This window comes from Ictalurus punctatus, chromosome 14 (genome assembly GCF_001660625.3).
Source record: "Ictalurus punctatus breed USDA103 chromosome 14, Coco_2.0, whole genome shotgun sequence".
NCBI lineage: Eukaryota > Metazoa > Chordata > Actinopteri > Siluriformes > Ictaluridae > Ictalurus > Ictalurus punctatus.
Window position 1 is genome coordinate 15,185,086 of NC_030429.2, and position 13,796 is coordinate 15,198,881.

Sequence of the window (13,796 nt, forward strand, 5' to 3'; positions counted from 1 at the left end):
TTTCTTCCCATTAAAGTGGACTGCAATAGCTTACTGCCCAACATTCTGGAAAGCTGCTTTGAAAGAGAATAAAATACTGCCCCTTCAGCTAAGGAGTAATGCCATGTTCAACTAAACTACTATGACTAGGAAAAACACTTCCTTAACTTGGAATTCCTACATGGAAAGTTGGGAAAGTCTCCTGAACACTGAGTTCAGCAACATCAACAGTAAACAAAGTAGTGCTCAAATGAGTTCTACTGTATATGTTAGTGTTTGCTATAGATTAATCAACAGACATATTAGTTTGTTAAATCTATAACATTGACTATACAATTCGCTGTTTTGAGACAGCAAATGCACTATGTGGCCAAAAGTTAGTGGACACCTGACCATCACATCCATATGCGAATCGTCCCCAAACTGTTGCCGCAAAGCTGCAAGCAAAAAATTGTTTAGGATGTTGACTATACTGTAGCATTACAATTTCCCTTCACTGGAACTAAGAGGCCCAAACATGTTCCAGCATGACAATGCCCCTGTGCACAAAGCGAAGGTCATAATGACATGGTTTGCCAAGGTTGGAGCTAGCAAGAATTCGAGTGACCTGCACGGAGACCTGACCTCAACCCCAATGAACACCTCTGGATGAGCTGGAACACCGACTGCACCCCGGGTCTCCTCACCCAACATCAGTGCCTGACCTCACTAATGCTCTTGTAGCTGAATGAACACAAATCCCCACAGCTATGTTCCAAAATGTAGTGGAAAGTCTTCATAGAAGAGTGGAAGTTATTATAGCATTGTTCAACAAACACATGCGTGTTTGTTGAAGAACACAAGTGTGTTCTTATCAATAAGGTTCAACCACAACTCTTAAAAAAAATAAATAAAAAAAATTAAAATAAATATATATATATATTTATTTATATATTTGATACATTATTAGTAATTAATCAAATTAAATTCCTAGAACATAGTTTCTTTCTGATCCTCTTTCTCTCTCTCCCTTGATACTCCTGTGTTTATCCATCCCAGAAGTGGAGGCGTGGCCTCTGTACCTGTCAGTGACAGTGGATGAGGTGTGGCTACCCACTCATTAACGTTAAGATGTGTTTCCAATTATTGGAAAATGCACAGTATTATTTCATACGACAATGTTTTACAATATAGACTGCTATATTTTTTATTACCTGCAAAGGAATATACCTTATAATATAAATGTGACAGACCATTGTAATGCGGCTGGCAGAATGCAGCCAGTATCAAAATATACATCAAGTGTAAAATCAATGCATAATCACATTTAATCAAATCATATCACACCACATCCTAAAACAGATCTAACCCATATCGTTTTAATTTATTATATCATCTTGGTTGCAGAGATATACACGCTGTATACATTGGTTTAGCCATAAACATAGTGGCAGGCTTCTGTACAATCAGAACCACAATCAGAAAAATAACTTGGACCTATTGTCTGAACAGAAACACGCTCAAATGGATGGATGTATGGTTCTGCAGCTGTTTCTCATAGGCTATAAATAACATATAATTGTACTACATAACTAGTAAGCCATCCACTGCAATGCTACAAATGCACAAAGCCTGTCAGCTTGTCTTACCCTCAGTTTCTCTTCACTGAATATATTTGACTAAACAAAAGTGTTGCAAAGTAGTATACTGCTGTTCACCTCATATCTCAATAATCTTTCATCTAAATCATCGCGTTCTTACAGTCTATAGCATAAGTCACATTTCTTCCCAGGATACAGTTATACACACACACACAGACACACACACACACTCTTTCCCTTGGTCAGCTCGATCTTTGCCGTGATCTTATTTACTCTGCACAGTCCTACGACTCTACGGGATGGAGGAGGGGAGGGAGATAGTAAAGAGCAGTTTACCTCCTCCATGACGTTCTCTTCCACAAGACGCTGCATTAGTTGAGCACTGCCAAACTGACTTCTCTAGTCTTATAGTAAAAGTACCAACTCCTGACACCCCCACAGAGTATACCCGGACAATGTCTGCTACATTCCTGTCCACTTGTTTAGCATGTGTGAGGAGAGCGAGCTCACACTTGCCCAGTCATCCACAGCAGAGTCAAGAGGGGGGCTGGTCATCATGACGTCAGCATGCAGGCAAAGCACAGCGGCCACAGCCCTGATTATGTGATTTTAGGAAAGTATACCAACAGGGGGCAGAGAAGTGGGATACAGCCTTCTCTGCTGCCCATAATAACTAACCATTACTATAGACACACTGAAATAATTTCAATTCAATTAAATAAACCCTTCTTCTTCTTTTTTGAAATAATTGACCTAAGAGTAAAGGAAACTTTGACACTGTATGGGAAAACCCTTGAAAGGAGCCAAGCGTCAAAAGGTGATGTCATCCATTTCTGAACAGCACCATATGCTTCTTGAGGTAATAGTTAACGCAAAAATTTGACTATATTTTGTGCCTAAGAAGGAATAAGCAAAGGGGGGCATTGGAATGGCTGTGTATATTTTGCATAATAAAACAACCTCTGTTCACATTTTGTTCAAAATCATCATTTATGAAATGCATCATCTATACAAAGCAAAAGCAAAATGACTAGTTGCATCATTCATGGAAATTTGTCTGGAAATTTATTTGAATATAATGTTTTGCACTCAAGTCAACATAGCAAAGGTGATATGGTCGACCCCATGATTAAACAAATCACACAGCAATGAACATTTTATACTTTACCTTTTCAATTTTTTTTTGGTTAGTGAGAAGTAACCTAAGCCCTCCTAAACATCTCTCTCTCTCTCTCTCTCTCTCTCTCTCTCTCTCTCTCTCTCTCTCTCTCTCACACACACACACACACACACACCATTTGTGTAACTAATGCTTATGTACATTAGCTCTCCACCCTTGTTAGAAGAGTAAGCAACAAGTGTGCTTGTCTTCCCTAGTATCCCCGAGTACGCTCCTTTCACCTGATTATACACTGTAGTTCACTACTTGTCAGAGGACTCTTTAAAGGCAACCACCCTTAATTCTATATCACCACAGGAAAAGTCTACATTTGGTAAAACGCACACATGGATCATTGGCCAAAGCTGAGCAACTACAGCCCCAGAACTATTTCCAGAATTCTTTTTTTAAAAAGGCAGTCTGCCATAAGCTAAGCTATAATACTACATGGAGGTTTGTGGCACCATATGGAGTTTACAGAACTGCATTTATGTCCACATGCCCCACCCTGTGCCACACAGGAGAACTCCTTCAAATAACGGACATGTAATAATTATGCAATAAGGCATGATGAGAGACTCGTATATAAAACACGCTTGCTGATGTTGTTTCATGTTTGCAGAGAGCTTATCATCAGGAGAAGGGAGGATCCCCTTAATTCAGATGAGAGGACTGAGGTGTGGTTTTTCTTCCTGATTGGCAAAGTAAATGCTTAATGTACTGAATTCTGGATGTGTATGCAATTCAGATTTATAATCTGTGCATGTGTGTGTGTGTGTGTGTGTGTCTGTGGGTGCGTGCACACATGTCTGCTGCTCATTATATCCCCTTAGTTCCTCTACCTAAATGTGTGAAAAAATAACAGGGAATGACTATTCCATAATTAAAGGAACTTGTGTGCCAGTTATATTTTCCAACACAATGATTCATCACAACAGAGCTAGAACTCACAGAGCACAACCGTAGCACACAGTTCACAGGAAATCACAGATTGAATGTAAGCTTTCATCTAATTTAATTTCTACTTTGATTAGAGCCTCTGTTTGGTATATAGTGGCCACGAACAGCCTCCAGTAGTGTTATGGTGCACCATTTATCAGAGGTTTTGAAATACAGACTAATAGAGTGTGTTGTAATATGAAGGATTCGGACACTAAGCCTTAAAGTGGTGTTAAAGTGGTGATAAATCCCTGTTTGGGAGTTTCATCACAACCTTGCTTGGAAATCTTCTGATGTCTGGGACAGAGTTCATTTATTTGTCTTTATTTATCTTTGATAAGTTATTATATATTGTGTTTAAATACTCGCTAAGCCTACTGAAGGATCTTACACACTGGAAAATACACATATAAAATTTAAGCTTTAGAATAGTTTTAGTTTTAGAATAAGTTACAACGTATTTTATTGCATTCAACAACATTGCTGGCCAGATGAAAGTAATAAATGTGGGTCAGTAGTGGACTAACACTCATTTGTCATGTGGGTGTCCTGTATTGGCAAAACTGATCTGGTACCAAATAAATAAATAAATAAATAAATAAATAAATAAATAAATAAATAAATAAATAATTAAAAGATTGACATTTCTAAATGGTTTGTTTGAAATTAGTGTAAAAATTAAAGCTGCCTATCTACAATTTAACCTACAAACATCACTGTCAATTTAAAGCTGAAACTGAATCAAAAGCTTAAAAAAAATAAAATAAAAACACTTCTGGAGTTCAATGAATATGATTGTTCTGACTCATGCTGTATCAATGTAGTTATATTAACATTTTTATCTAATAATAGTCAGTAATAATAACACAGCGTGCTATCAGGCAAACAAGCACACAAGCAAGTCAAATAAAGCATTCAGCATTCTAGTCAACCACCAGCCAAACTCAATTCAGCCCTCTTTACCGTGGCGTACCCTGGAGCGATACTTCAGAAACAGAGTTCTCTTCCTCCAGATCTGTTGGGAAACCAGCTCAAGTTTGAAAAAGAACATGTTCACACACAGCAAGTCATGAGAGTACCATGGTTTTACACATGCGCCAAGATATGGCACTTAAAATAAGGCTTGAAGCAAATTTACACCTTTACTGCTTCATCACAGACGTTTTCGCATTAGGTAACATACTTGCTGAATTTCTTCAAATGCAGTTGGATTCTCATAAAAGTAGACATGTCATGCTAACTAGCGAATGGTGGAAATTGTGGACAATTTCCTCCTCAAAGTATCATACAATAGGCCTCATTTCTCAATCATTTAGTAAAATGGTGTGTACATATAGGTCAAACTAAACCCAAAATAATCCCAGCCAGATTTTCACAAGTTTTGGTACTGCTGAATGAGTTCGTACACATGTGCACTTGCTGATGAACGTGTAAATTTCAAAGCACGTTCACAGCATAGCTCATTTGCATTTAGTCCTGTCCACAAAACGATATAAAAGGTAATGCTCATAGAGAGCTGAAAGTGCAAACTGAGGACAAGGCAGTAAGAGAAATTTCGCAGAGGTAGAAATGGAAGTTACTTTGAAACGTCTATGCCAATAAAAAATACTTTAGCAGCGTAATGGCACCTGAAAAGCCAAAATATGTTTTGTTAATATATGAAGTATATTCCCATTGACATTTTACATTTTTTAGTACACCTGTGTGTCTAGGAACAGGAAATTGTTCAACCATGACTTCCTGTTTCACAGGTGAATAAATATGGAGGTAACACTGGCCAAATTCCCTCAGTCATTCATAACAATTTGTAAGACCAAGGAATATAGCTGTGATGTGCGGCAAAGGGTTGTTGAGCTTCACAAAATGGGAAGTGGCTATAAGAAAACAGCACAAGCACTGAAAATGCCCTTTTCATCTTCAGTTTGCCAGACACTACTGGAACTTCAAATGGGATCGGGTTCTATGGTCAGATGAAACCAAAATAGAGTTTTTGGCAATAAACACCAGAGGCGGTTTTGGTGCACACAGAGAGGTAGCCATATGGAAAAGTATCTCATGCCCACAGTTAAATATGGTGGTGGCACTTTAATGTTTTGGGGCTGGTTTTCTGCCAGAGGACCTGGACATTTTGTTAGGATACATGGCATCATGGACTCTATCAAATATCAACAGATATTAAATGAAAACCTGGCTGCCTCTGCCAGAAACCTTAAAATGGGCCTTGGTTGAATCTTCCATCAGGACAATGATCCAAAACATACATCAAAATCAACACAAATGGTTCACTGACCACAAAATCATGTCCTGCCATGACCATCCCAGTCCCCTGACTTAAAACCCATAGAAAACCTGTGGGGTGAATTGAAGAGGAGAGTCCACCAGCGTGGACCTCAAAATTTGAAGGATCTGGAGAGATTCTGTATGGAGGAATGGTCTCAGATCCCTCGCCATGTATTCTCCAACCGCATCAGGCATTATAGGAGAAGCTGTTATCTTGGCAAATGGAGGTAGCACAAAGTATTGACTAAAAGGGTGACAATAATTGTTGCACACCTATATTTAACAAAGATTTTTTTATAAACCCGTGTTTTGTAGGGCTGCAACTAACGATTATTTTTTTATATATATATAATACATTAATCTGTCGATTATTTCTTTGATTAATCGATTAGTTGGATTAAAAGGGCAATTTTTATTTTTCGAGGGGAAAACACGTTATTTCACATTCTGCCCATTGTTGTCTTTCAAACACTGTGCAAACTGAAGCCTATAAAAAATGTATTAAATGCATCTATGTGGGCTATGCTATACATTTTTTATTTTATTAACATTATATTTTGAAAACAAATAAAAAATAACACTGATTGTCCACAAGTTTTAAAGCAGAAGTTAAATCACTATATTAAAATGATTAAAAAAAAAAGAAAAACAAAAGCACAAACTAAGTGTTAACTGGTAAGAGCCTGAATGTTCGGCAGTAACACAAACATTCACTCATCTGAACACAGTAACATGTTACTTTATTCCGAAATGTACGACACTCCTTACATTTATATACAATTACATGTTCTAACCCCATTACAGTTACCGCTCCCATAAACACAATTTTTTTTTCTTTCTAAATATCACTAAATATAGCATCAAACAACATATTTGATCAAAATGAATAATTTAGTCAGAGTTATTTCACTTCCTTTCTATTGCGTCTTTATATAAAACATTCTCATGTTTTGGACGACCTGGATCATACACTTTTCCCACAGCATCTCACTCTGTGACAGCTGTTTTTCAGATGTGTTTTATTCATAGACATTGACCACTGTGAAGTGATGTCACTGACGGGGTGGGGGGTGTAATCCTAAGTGACCAACCAATCCATAATGAGATTCATTGACAATTTTCATAATCGATTATTATCAATTATATTGATTAGTTGTTGCAGCTCTACTTTAATTACTACCATTAATATGAAACAAAGGGGTTTGTCTTTGTTTATTAAATACATGTATGCAAATTAAATAATTAAGCCATTAAGCCATAACTTATGCCAATTACATAATTTGAAGTCAAACAATCAGAGTTCACATTAGTGAGTGTAAATGTACACCGACCCAGGAGCTCCCAAAACAAATGTTCAAACGCTTGACAGGATGCAAACGTTTTTCTGAACTAACAGGATTTTCATAAACTTGTGTAAATGCTCCTGGGAAAGATTTGCAAATAATACTGTACATATCCAAATTGATTGAGGCCAATCTTTAGGGGGAGAAAATTTCCTTCTGCATTGCTCACTCTATGGTTTTGTATATTTATCCAGCACCTTTGTTGGTAACATACAGAGTGACAATTTAAATGCTTTAAAATCTTTTTCCACCGGTAGGTCGCTCTGGTAATATCAGCTCTGGACAGAACATCACACTAAATCATAGTGTCAAACCCTTAATGTAAGTAGGTAATGTAAATTACATACTAAAGGTCTAATAAAAGTAAACAAATCTTCCAACTGTACAGCACATTCCTCCATAGAGTTATATCTTCCTAAACAAAATGTTCTCTTAGGACAGTCCTTTACTGATCAATAGAAATTATACTAATAACATTATTCTAAAGCTCGTAACTTCATTAAAATATCTATTTCATCCCTGAAAGCAAATTGTTTGGTTCTTACATGCTTCAGCCAGGCTCGTCTTCCTGTACTTTTCTTAAGGAAATCCTGTGGCTCCCAAAGGATTCTGTGCTACAAACTAAGAATAGGCAGTGAACCTAAAGTTGAGGTCATAAGTTTACATATGCCCTGAAGAATGTGCAAAATGTTAATAATTAAAAATAAATAAAGGGATCATAAAAATAGCATTTTGTTTATTATTTAATACTGCCCTGAATAAGCTATTTCACATAACAGATGTTTACATATAGTCCACAAGACACGATAATAATAGAATTTACACAAATGAACCAGTTCAAAAGTTTATACATGCTTGTTGATTCTTAATACTGTATGTTGTTACCTGGATGATCAGCTATGTTTTGTGATTCATTGAGATGTTCATGAGTCCCTTGTTTGCCCTGAGCAGTTAAACGGCCCACTTTTCTTCAGAAAAATCCTCCAGGTCCTGCACATTCTTTGCTTTTCCAGCACCTTCTGCATATTTCACCCCTTTCCAACAGTGGCTATATGACTTTGAGATCCACCTTTTCACACTGAGGACAACTGAGGGACTCATACACAACTATTACAAAAGTTGCAAACATTCACTGATGCTCAAGAAGGCAACAAGTTACATTAAGAGCCAGGGGGGGTGTAAAATTTTGAACAGGATGATCTGTGTGAATTGTTATTATTTCATTTAAATATCTGAAAGCCGTATGTAAACGTATGACCTCAACTGTACGTTCCACCACCGATGCGGTAAAGAAGCAAAGCACTAAGCCGAGTATAAATCAACTTGACCAACTAGGTTCATAGCTTATTTACCTTGACACAGTACTGACACTGAAGTCAAAACACTGACTCTGAACTGAACTTTATGGACAAAGCCCTATACACTCTGCACCGGGAAACTCCACTGTATGTTAGTACGAGAGTAATATGAGTTTGGCAAACTATTCCTAAACATAGCATCATTCGACAGGCACAAACACACACCTCTTACCCCTGCAAGACTGGAAAGGTGTTGGACAGGTTCAGTGTGTTCTCGCTCACACTGATCACACAAAAACACAGAGGAGTGACTGGAGCTCTTAGACACAGAGTCATAGCACTCTGAGCAAAGACTTTCTAAGGACTGCAGAGAGGAAGAAAAGGAAAGAGTGACTGAAAGAGTGAAGGAACTTCTGAAAGAGATTTGAAAAAAGTTAATGATGAATAAAGCTTAAAAAGTGGTCTTTTAATTATATCAATAGCAACTGCATGAATAACAATAAGCAAAATATTATAAAGTATAATATAAAGTATTCTAGGATTTGGCAAACAATAGCTAATTGTTTATCAGAACAAAAGAACAACTTCCTGTTTGTAATAAACGTCATAGAGGTGTTAATACACACACACACGCACACACAAACACAGACACAGACACAGACACACACACGCACGTCCACGCATTCATGGAAAACACTCACAAACAACTAATTTTATAGACAATTGTAACACCTTCCTCAAGTATTGCTCAAAACAGAGTCTTGTCTGGTGTTGTACAGAAAAGTCTAACCAAGCAATGAAAGAATGCTTGCAAACAAAAAGGAAATTGTAGCCATGCCAATTTTCATATTCAAATGAAGCGCAATTCCAAAAGGAGGGTTAATTTGCATGACAGAGCTTGTTATTGAAAAGACATCTGTTAATGCTCATACCTCATACATTTGATTTGGTCAAGGTTTCAGATAATGTTGCCATCGAGATATCGAGAGATAAGCCCAGTCAAATGATCAAGCATGATAAACATTATAAGAAATGTTTGTAACATGCTTTATTGTACCATCATTACCACCTCCAGCCTGCCAAAGGTTTTTATAACACTTGGGGAATACCATATGAGCAGAGAATGTTACAGGCAGGTTTAGAACATTATTATCTTGTATGTCACTCAACAGTACTGAAGCAGTACTTTGTGCAGTTGTTGAAGCTCTGTGATTATGATCTGTTAGGGAACTGAAACTTACTGTAGCAGCACTTTCTGAATAGAAGCAGCTAAAATTATAAATGTGCCCGACGTCCCCCTGTTGGTGCAGGCTGGGACTACGGCTTATTAAATAAATAAAGTGACATCATGTTGAATGTAGAGAACATGTGTGAAAGTGCATTTATGATTTACCTTAGCATCACGCTGATGAAGTGATATACTCTCTGAATTGGGACAGAAACCGTTGTTCTCATCTATAAAAGACAAGACAAGACAAAGAAAGAACTTTGAGGCAAAAAAAAACTTAAGAGAACACACATCGTGCTTACAACATTCTTTCCATGACAATCATTTCCTGTGTCTCATCTATGATGCAGCATGTTGCAAGCCTATCACAGAAAATTATACAGCATATTTTGCTATTTCCACCTACTGTGAAAAATACACTGAGACATGAACTAGTCCAAATATTTTCTGTAATATGAATGTTTACTGTTTATAAACAATTATACTCTGCCACTCTGATTGCAGAATTGTGTGCATTGCCTGAGTTGCTGCTGTAAATAAAACTAAAGGTCTTATTTGAAAGCAGATAATTAAATTACATACAAATATGATCATGAACAGCAGCTGCTCAAAACAAACAAAGACCAGCACAACACAAAGCTATCCATCCCTGTCCATAAATGATTTAACATATCCATGGCAAGCAGAATTCACAAAAGTACAGTTTACCACAGAAAAGTAGTGCTTATATATCTAAAAATAAAAGCTTAAAAACCCTCATATGTAACTACAGTTCAGGTCTTTATTTTGGAGCTGTCTTTATTTTGATCTTTATTTTGCAGGGAGGTCTTTATTTTGTAAATTTACAGGGGTGTCCTGTCTAATCCAGAATGGGCCGGTGTGGGGGCAGGTTTTCATTAAGTGTAACTAAGCAGAAGCCACACCTCAAAATGTTGACAATTTGGAATTAGGTTTTGTGTGATATTAGAAGAACTCTGCTCTACTAAATGTAGTTTGGTCAATTATTCACAAGTGGAATTTATCTTCTAGATTTATGGCGAAGCAATCTGACATCAATAATACATCATTATCAGTATAACCTCAGTGATGATATGGTAATCCCTCCCAAGTAACAGTAACTTCCAGAGAAAGTGATATGAGAAGCTGCAAATACCATGAAATAAACCTGAAACAGGAACCTGAAACTAAAATGTGGAAGGTTAACTGGCAGAGTAGCACTTAGAGATGTGAACCCCAAGGGGTGTTTGGGGTGTTTCCACCTAGGCTCTGTAGCAACACTGTGAATATGAAGAGAATATGAATTCTAACGTGATAGCTTTGGAATATTAATGGTTTGAGCAGAATGTACAGACGATGACATCAGAGAGCCAGACCGAGTATACGACTTTAGAGATGAAGCTTGAACTATGAAGCATGAACTGGTGCCACTATCAGCAGGTAGTTGAATGGCATTGTGGGTAATGTAGCTGTGAACTAATGTGAAAATAGACCAAAATGTCATTGAAAGCAGAATTTTATTACAAATGAAATTTTGGACAACACTGTAGATCAATGTCCTTTAGTCTGTGGGGTATCAGCTATCACCTTTTCATCACCCATTCTGGATCTTTGTTTAGATGTTTGACAGCTATTAATACTAGGGCTGCACAATTAATCGAACATTGATCTCGATTACGATTTTGACTGCCCACGATTACATGAACATGATCGACTGTGATATTGACGTTTAAATTTTGTCCTCCGCTCATAGAAAACTCCACTTCATATCAGATCAAGCGCTTCCTAAACTTACAGCCAGTCACCATAGAGTGGTGCAGGGATGACATCATTTTGTAATGCCAAAACCCGGAAACGACTTAGCATTTTAGCCCTTTGGTTCCATCGTCCAAAATCAATGGGTTTTTTGAAATGGGATTTTGGTTAAAAGCCTGAAATAAGGTCTGTGGTGAACACAAGCTCAAAATATTTTTTTCACGTTTTAGTCTACGACATAAAATACACCAGTAAAACCCCACTCATGTTTTTTAAAAGCCTTTACATGTATTGAAAAAGTCGGTTACTAACTGTCACGTAATGAGGGTTTAGGACGGATTCAAGTGCAGATAAGAGCTTTATTGACGAGAGGCAGACAAATCCAAAATGTGAGACAATAGCATGGTCAAAAACAGGAAAAAGGTCAGGTGATCTGCAAATGGACATAAACAAGGCTAAACAAAAATCAAACAACAAAGTCGAGAACAAGATCAACACTATGAACAAAGGCTTGGTACACGGAAAACTCATGCAATACTTCGCGTCGAACAATGAGACACGAGGGGTTTAAATGACAAACGTAATTAAGGGTGAACACAAAACAGCTGATACTAATGATGACACACAAGGGAACAACCGATGACAAAACAGGGGCGGAGACAGGACAGAAATCATAACAAATGCACATGTAGAAAAACCCGGAAGCACGCTGCGTGCTTCAGTGCTTTGCACAAAGGGAAATCGTGACACTAACATGTTGCTAAATGGGACTAGGTTGTCAGGGACATTAAACGTCATTACACCGAACAGGAAAAAACTTTGTAGATAAATTGGTTCAGGTTTGCTGTGCAATTCCAAAAAAAAGCGGATGAAGACTCATCCACAGAGTAAATCCGTATTACGGAAAATGTTTTAAATCAAAGTTCTCGGAAGCTTGATGATGGTGACATTGAAGTCGAGCGACCGTGGTGTAGTTCGTTTATAGCGTACGGTTAGCTTTTTCTTTCTGGCCATTGTATTTAGGCTTTTATTAACATAATAGCTGTGTTCATTTGTGAAAATTATGTTGATGGACAAAATGTGTTAGTGTCATAAACTTTTGTTGATCACAGAGCTTATTTTTTGGAATAATCCACAAGCCTATAGGAAAATCCTATTGGGTTTTTGTCGAGTGAACCAGTGTGATAACTTCCAGGTTCTGGTACAAATTGACGTCATCACTGCACCTCTCTGTTGGGTGATTTGTCTGTGTCTCTCCTCCTGTAAACACTGTTATTGCCTTTTCTGCATAGGCCTGAATTGTTTGCATTTAGTTGCATATTGTTATATTAGATTGCATATTTTCATCTGGTTGATGGCATTTTTATTTTTCAGTTATCCTATATTTTGGGTACAATTTTATTTATATTTTTCTAATACGAAATGATGCACATTAAGGATCAGTCTAAATTGATGCAAAGATTTGTACATTAGCAGGAATGTAGCACAACATGGAGGTGAAAGCAGAAGTCTATTTAAATTTGAAAGTGCAATAAAAATATGTTACCCTAAAAGCAATAAATAATCGTGATGAATAATCGTGATCTCAATATTGATCAAAATAACCATGATTATCATTTTGGCCATAATTGTGCAGCCCTAATTAATACTGTTGTTGACAGCATTAGTCTTTTTCTAGCCGTTGTCACGTATCGTTCACGTAACGGAGATAAGGTAGGATGCAATCGCAATATGAAGAGTTTTATTTAAGAGAGAGACAGGCAGACAAATCCAAAACGTGATCCACTAACATGCAAGGTTCAGGCGATCGGCAAACAGGGATAAAGGGGTGAGGCAGGAATCAAGGTCGCGGTCACGGAAATACAGGGTCGAGGAACAAAACAAGAAACATGAACTATAGCGCGGGACTGGTAGTGGAGAAACCAGCATGAACTAAATAAACGAACCTAAACATGAAACATGACATGCACTATGATTATGATTCTAAACATGAAACATCCATCTCCATTGCCGGCCCCGGCCCCCTGGGCAGAATGTCCCAAGCAGAGTCTGAAGACCGCACGGCGTTCTTGGCGAAATTAAAAAGCAGAGCGACATACACGGCAGATCAGGAAAGCAGAGCAACGTCCTCGGCGGAGCTGGGAAGTAGAGCGACGTCCTCGGCAGAGCATGAAAGCAGAGCGACGTCCTCGGCTGAACAGGGAAACAGAGCGCTGCACTCAGCAGAGCAGGGAAGCA

General features: G+C 37.7%; 1 protein-coding gene across 5 annotated transcripts in view; it reads right to left on the reverse strand.

The window, feature by feature from the left end:
* The window catches only part of ano5a (anoctamin 5a), a 38,568-nt gene that overhangs the window by 16,507 nt on the left and 8,265 nt on the right, over nt 1-13,796 (reverse strand). For 2 of the 5 annotated variants that reach the window (XM_047160129.2, XM_053685585.1), the window contains exons 2-4: nt 9,972-10,033; nt 8,811-8,942; nt 4,631-4,672 (exon numbers count right to left, since the gene is read on the reverse strand). In XM_047160129.2, the coding sequence (XP_047016085.1) occupies nt 4,631-4,672; nt 8,811-8,942; nt 9,972-10,033 (236 nt within the window). Of the gene's footprint in view, nt 1-1,895; nt 2,247-4,630; nt 4,673-8,810; nt 8,943-9,971; nt 10,034-13,796 lie in introns of those variants that run through there. The other 3 variants (XM_053685586.1, XM_053685587.1, XM_053685588.1) reach the window with 3 other exon arrangements.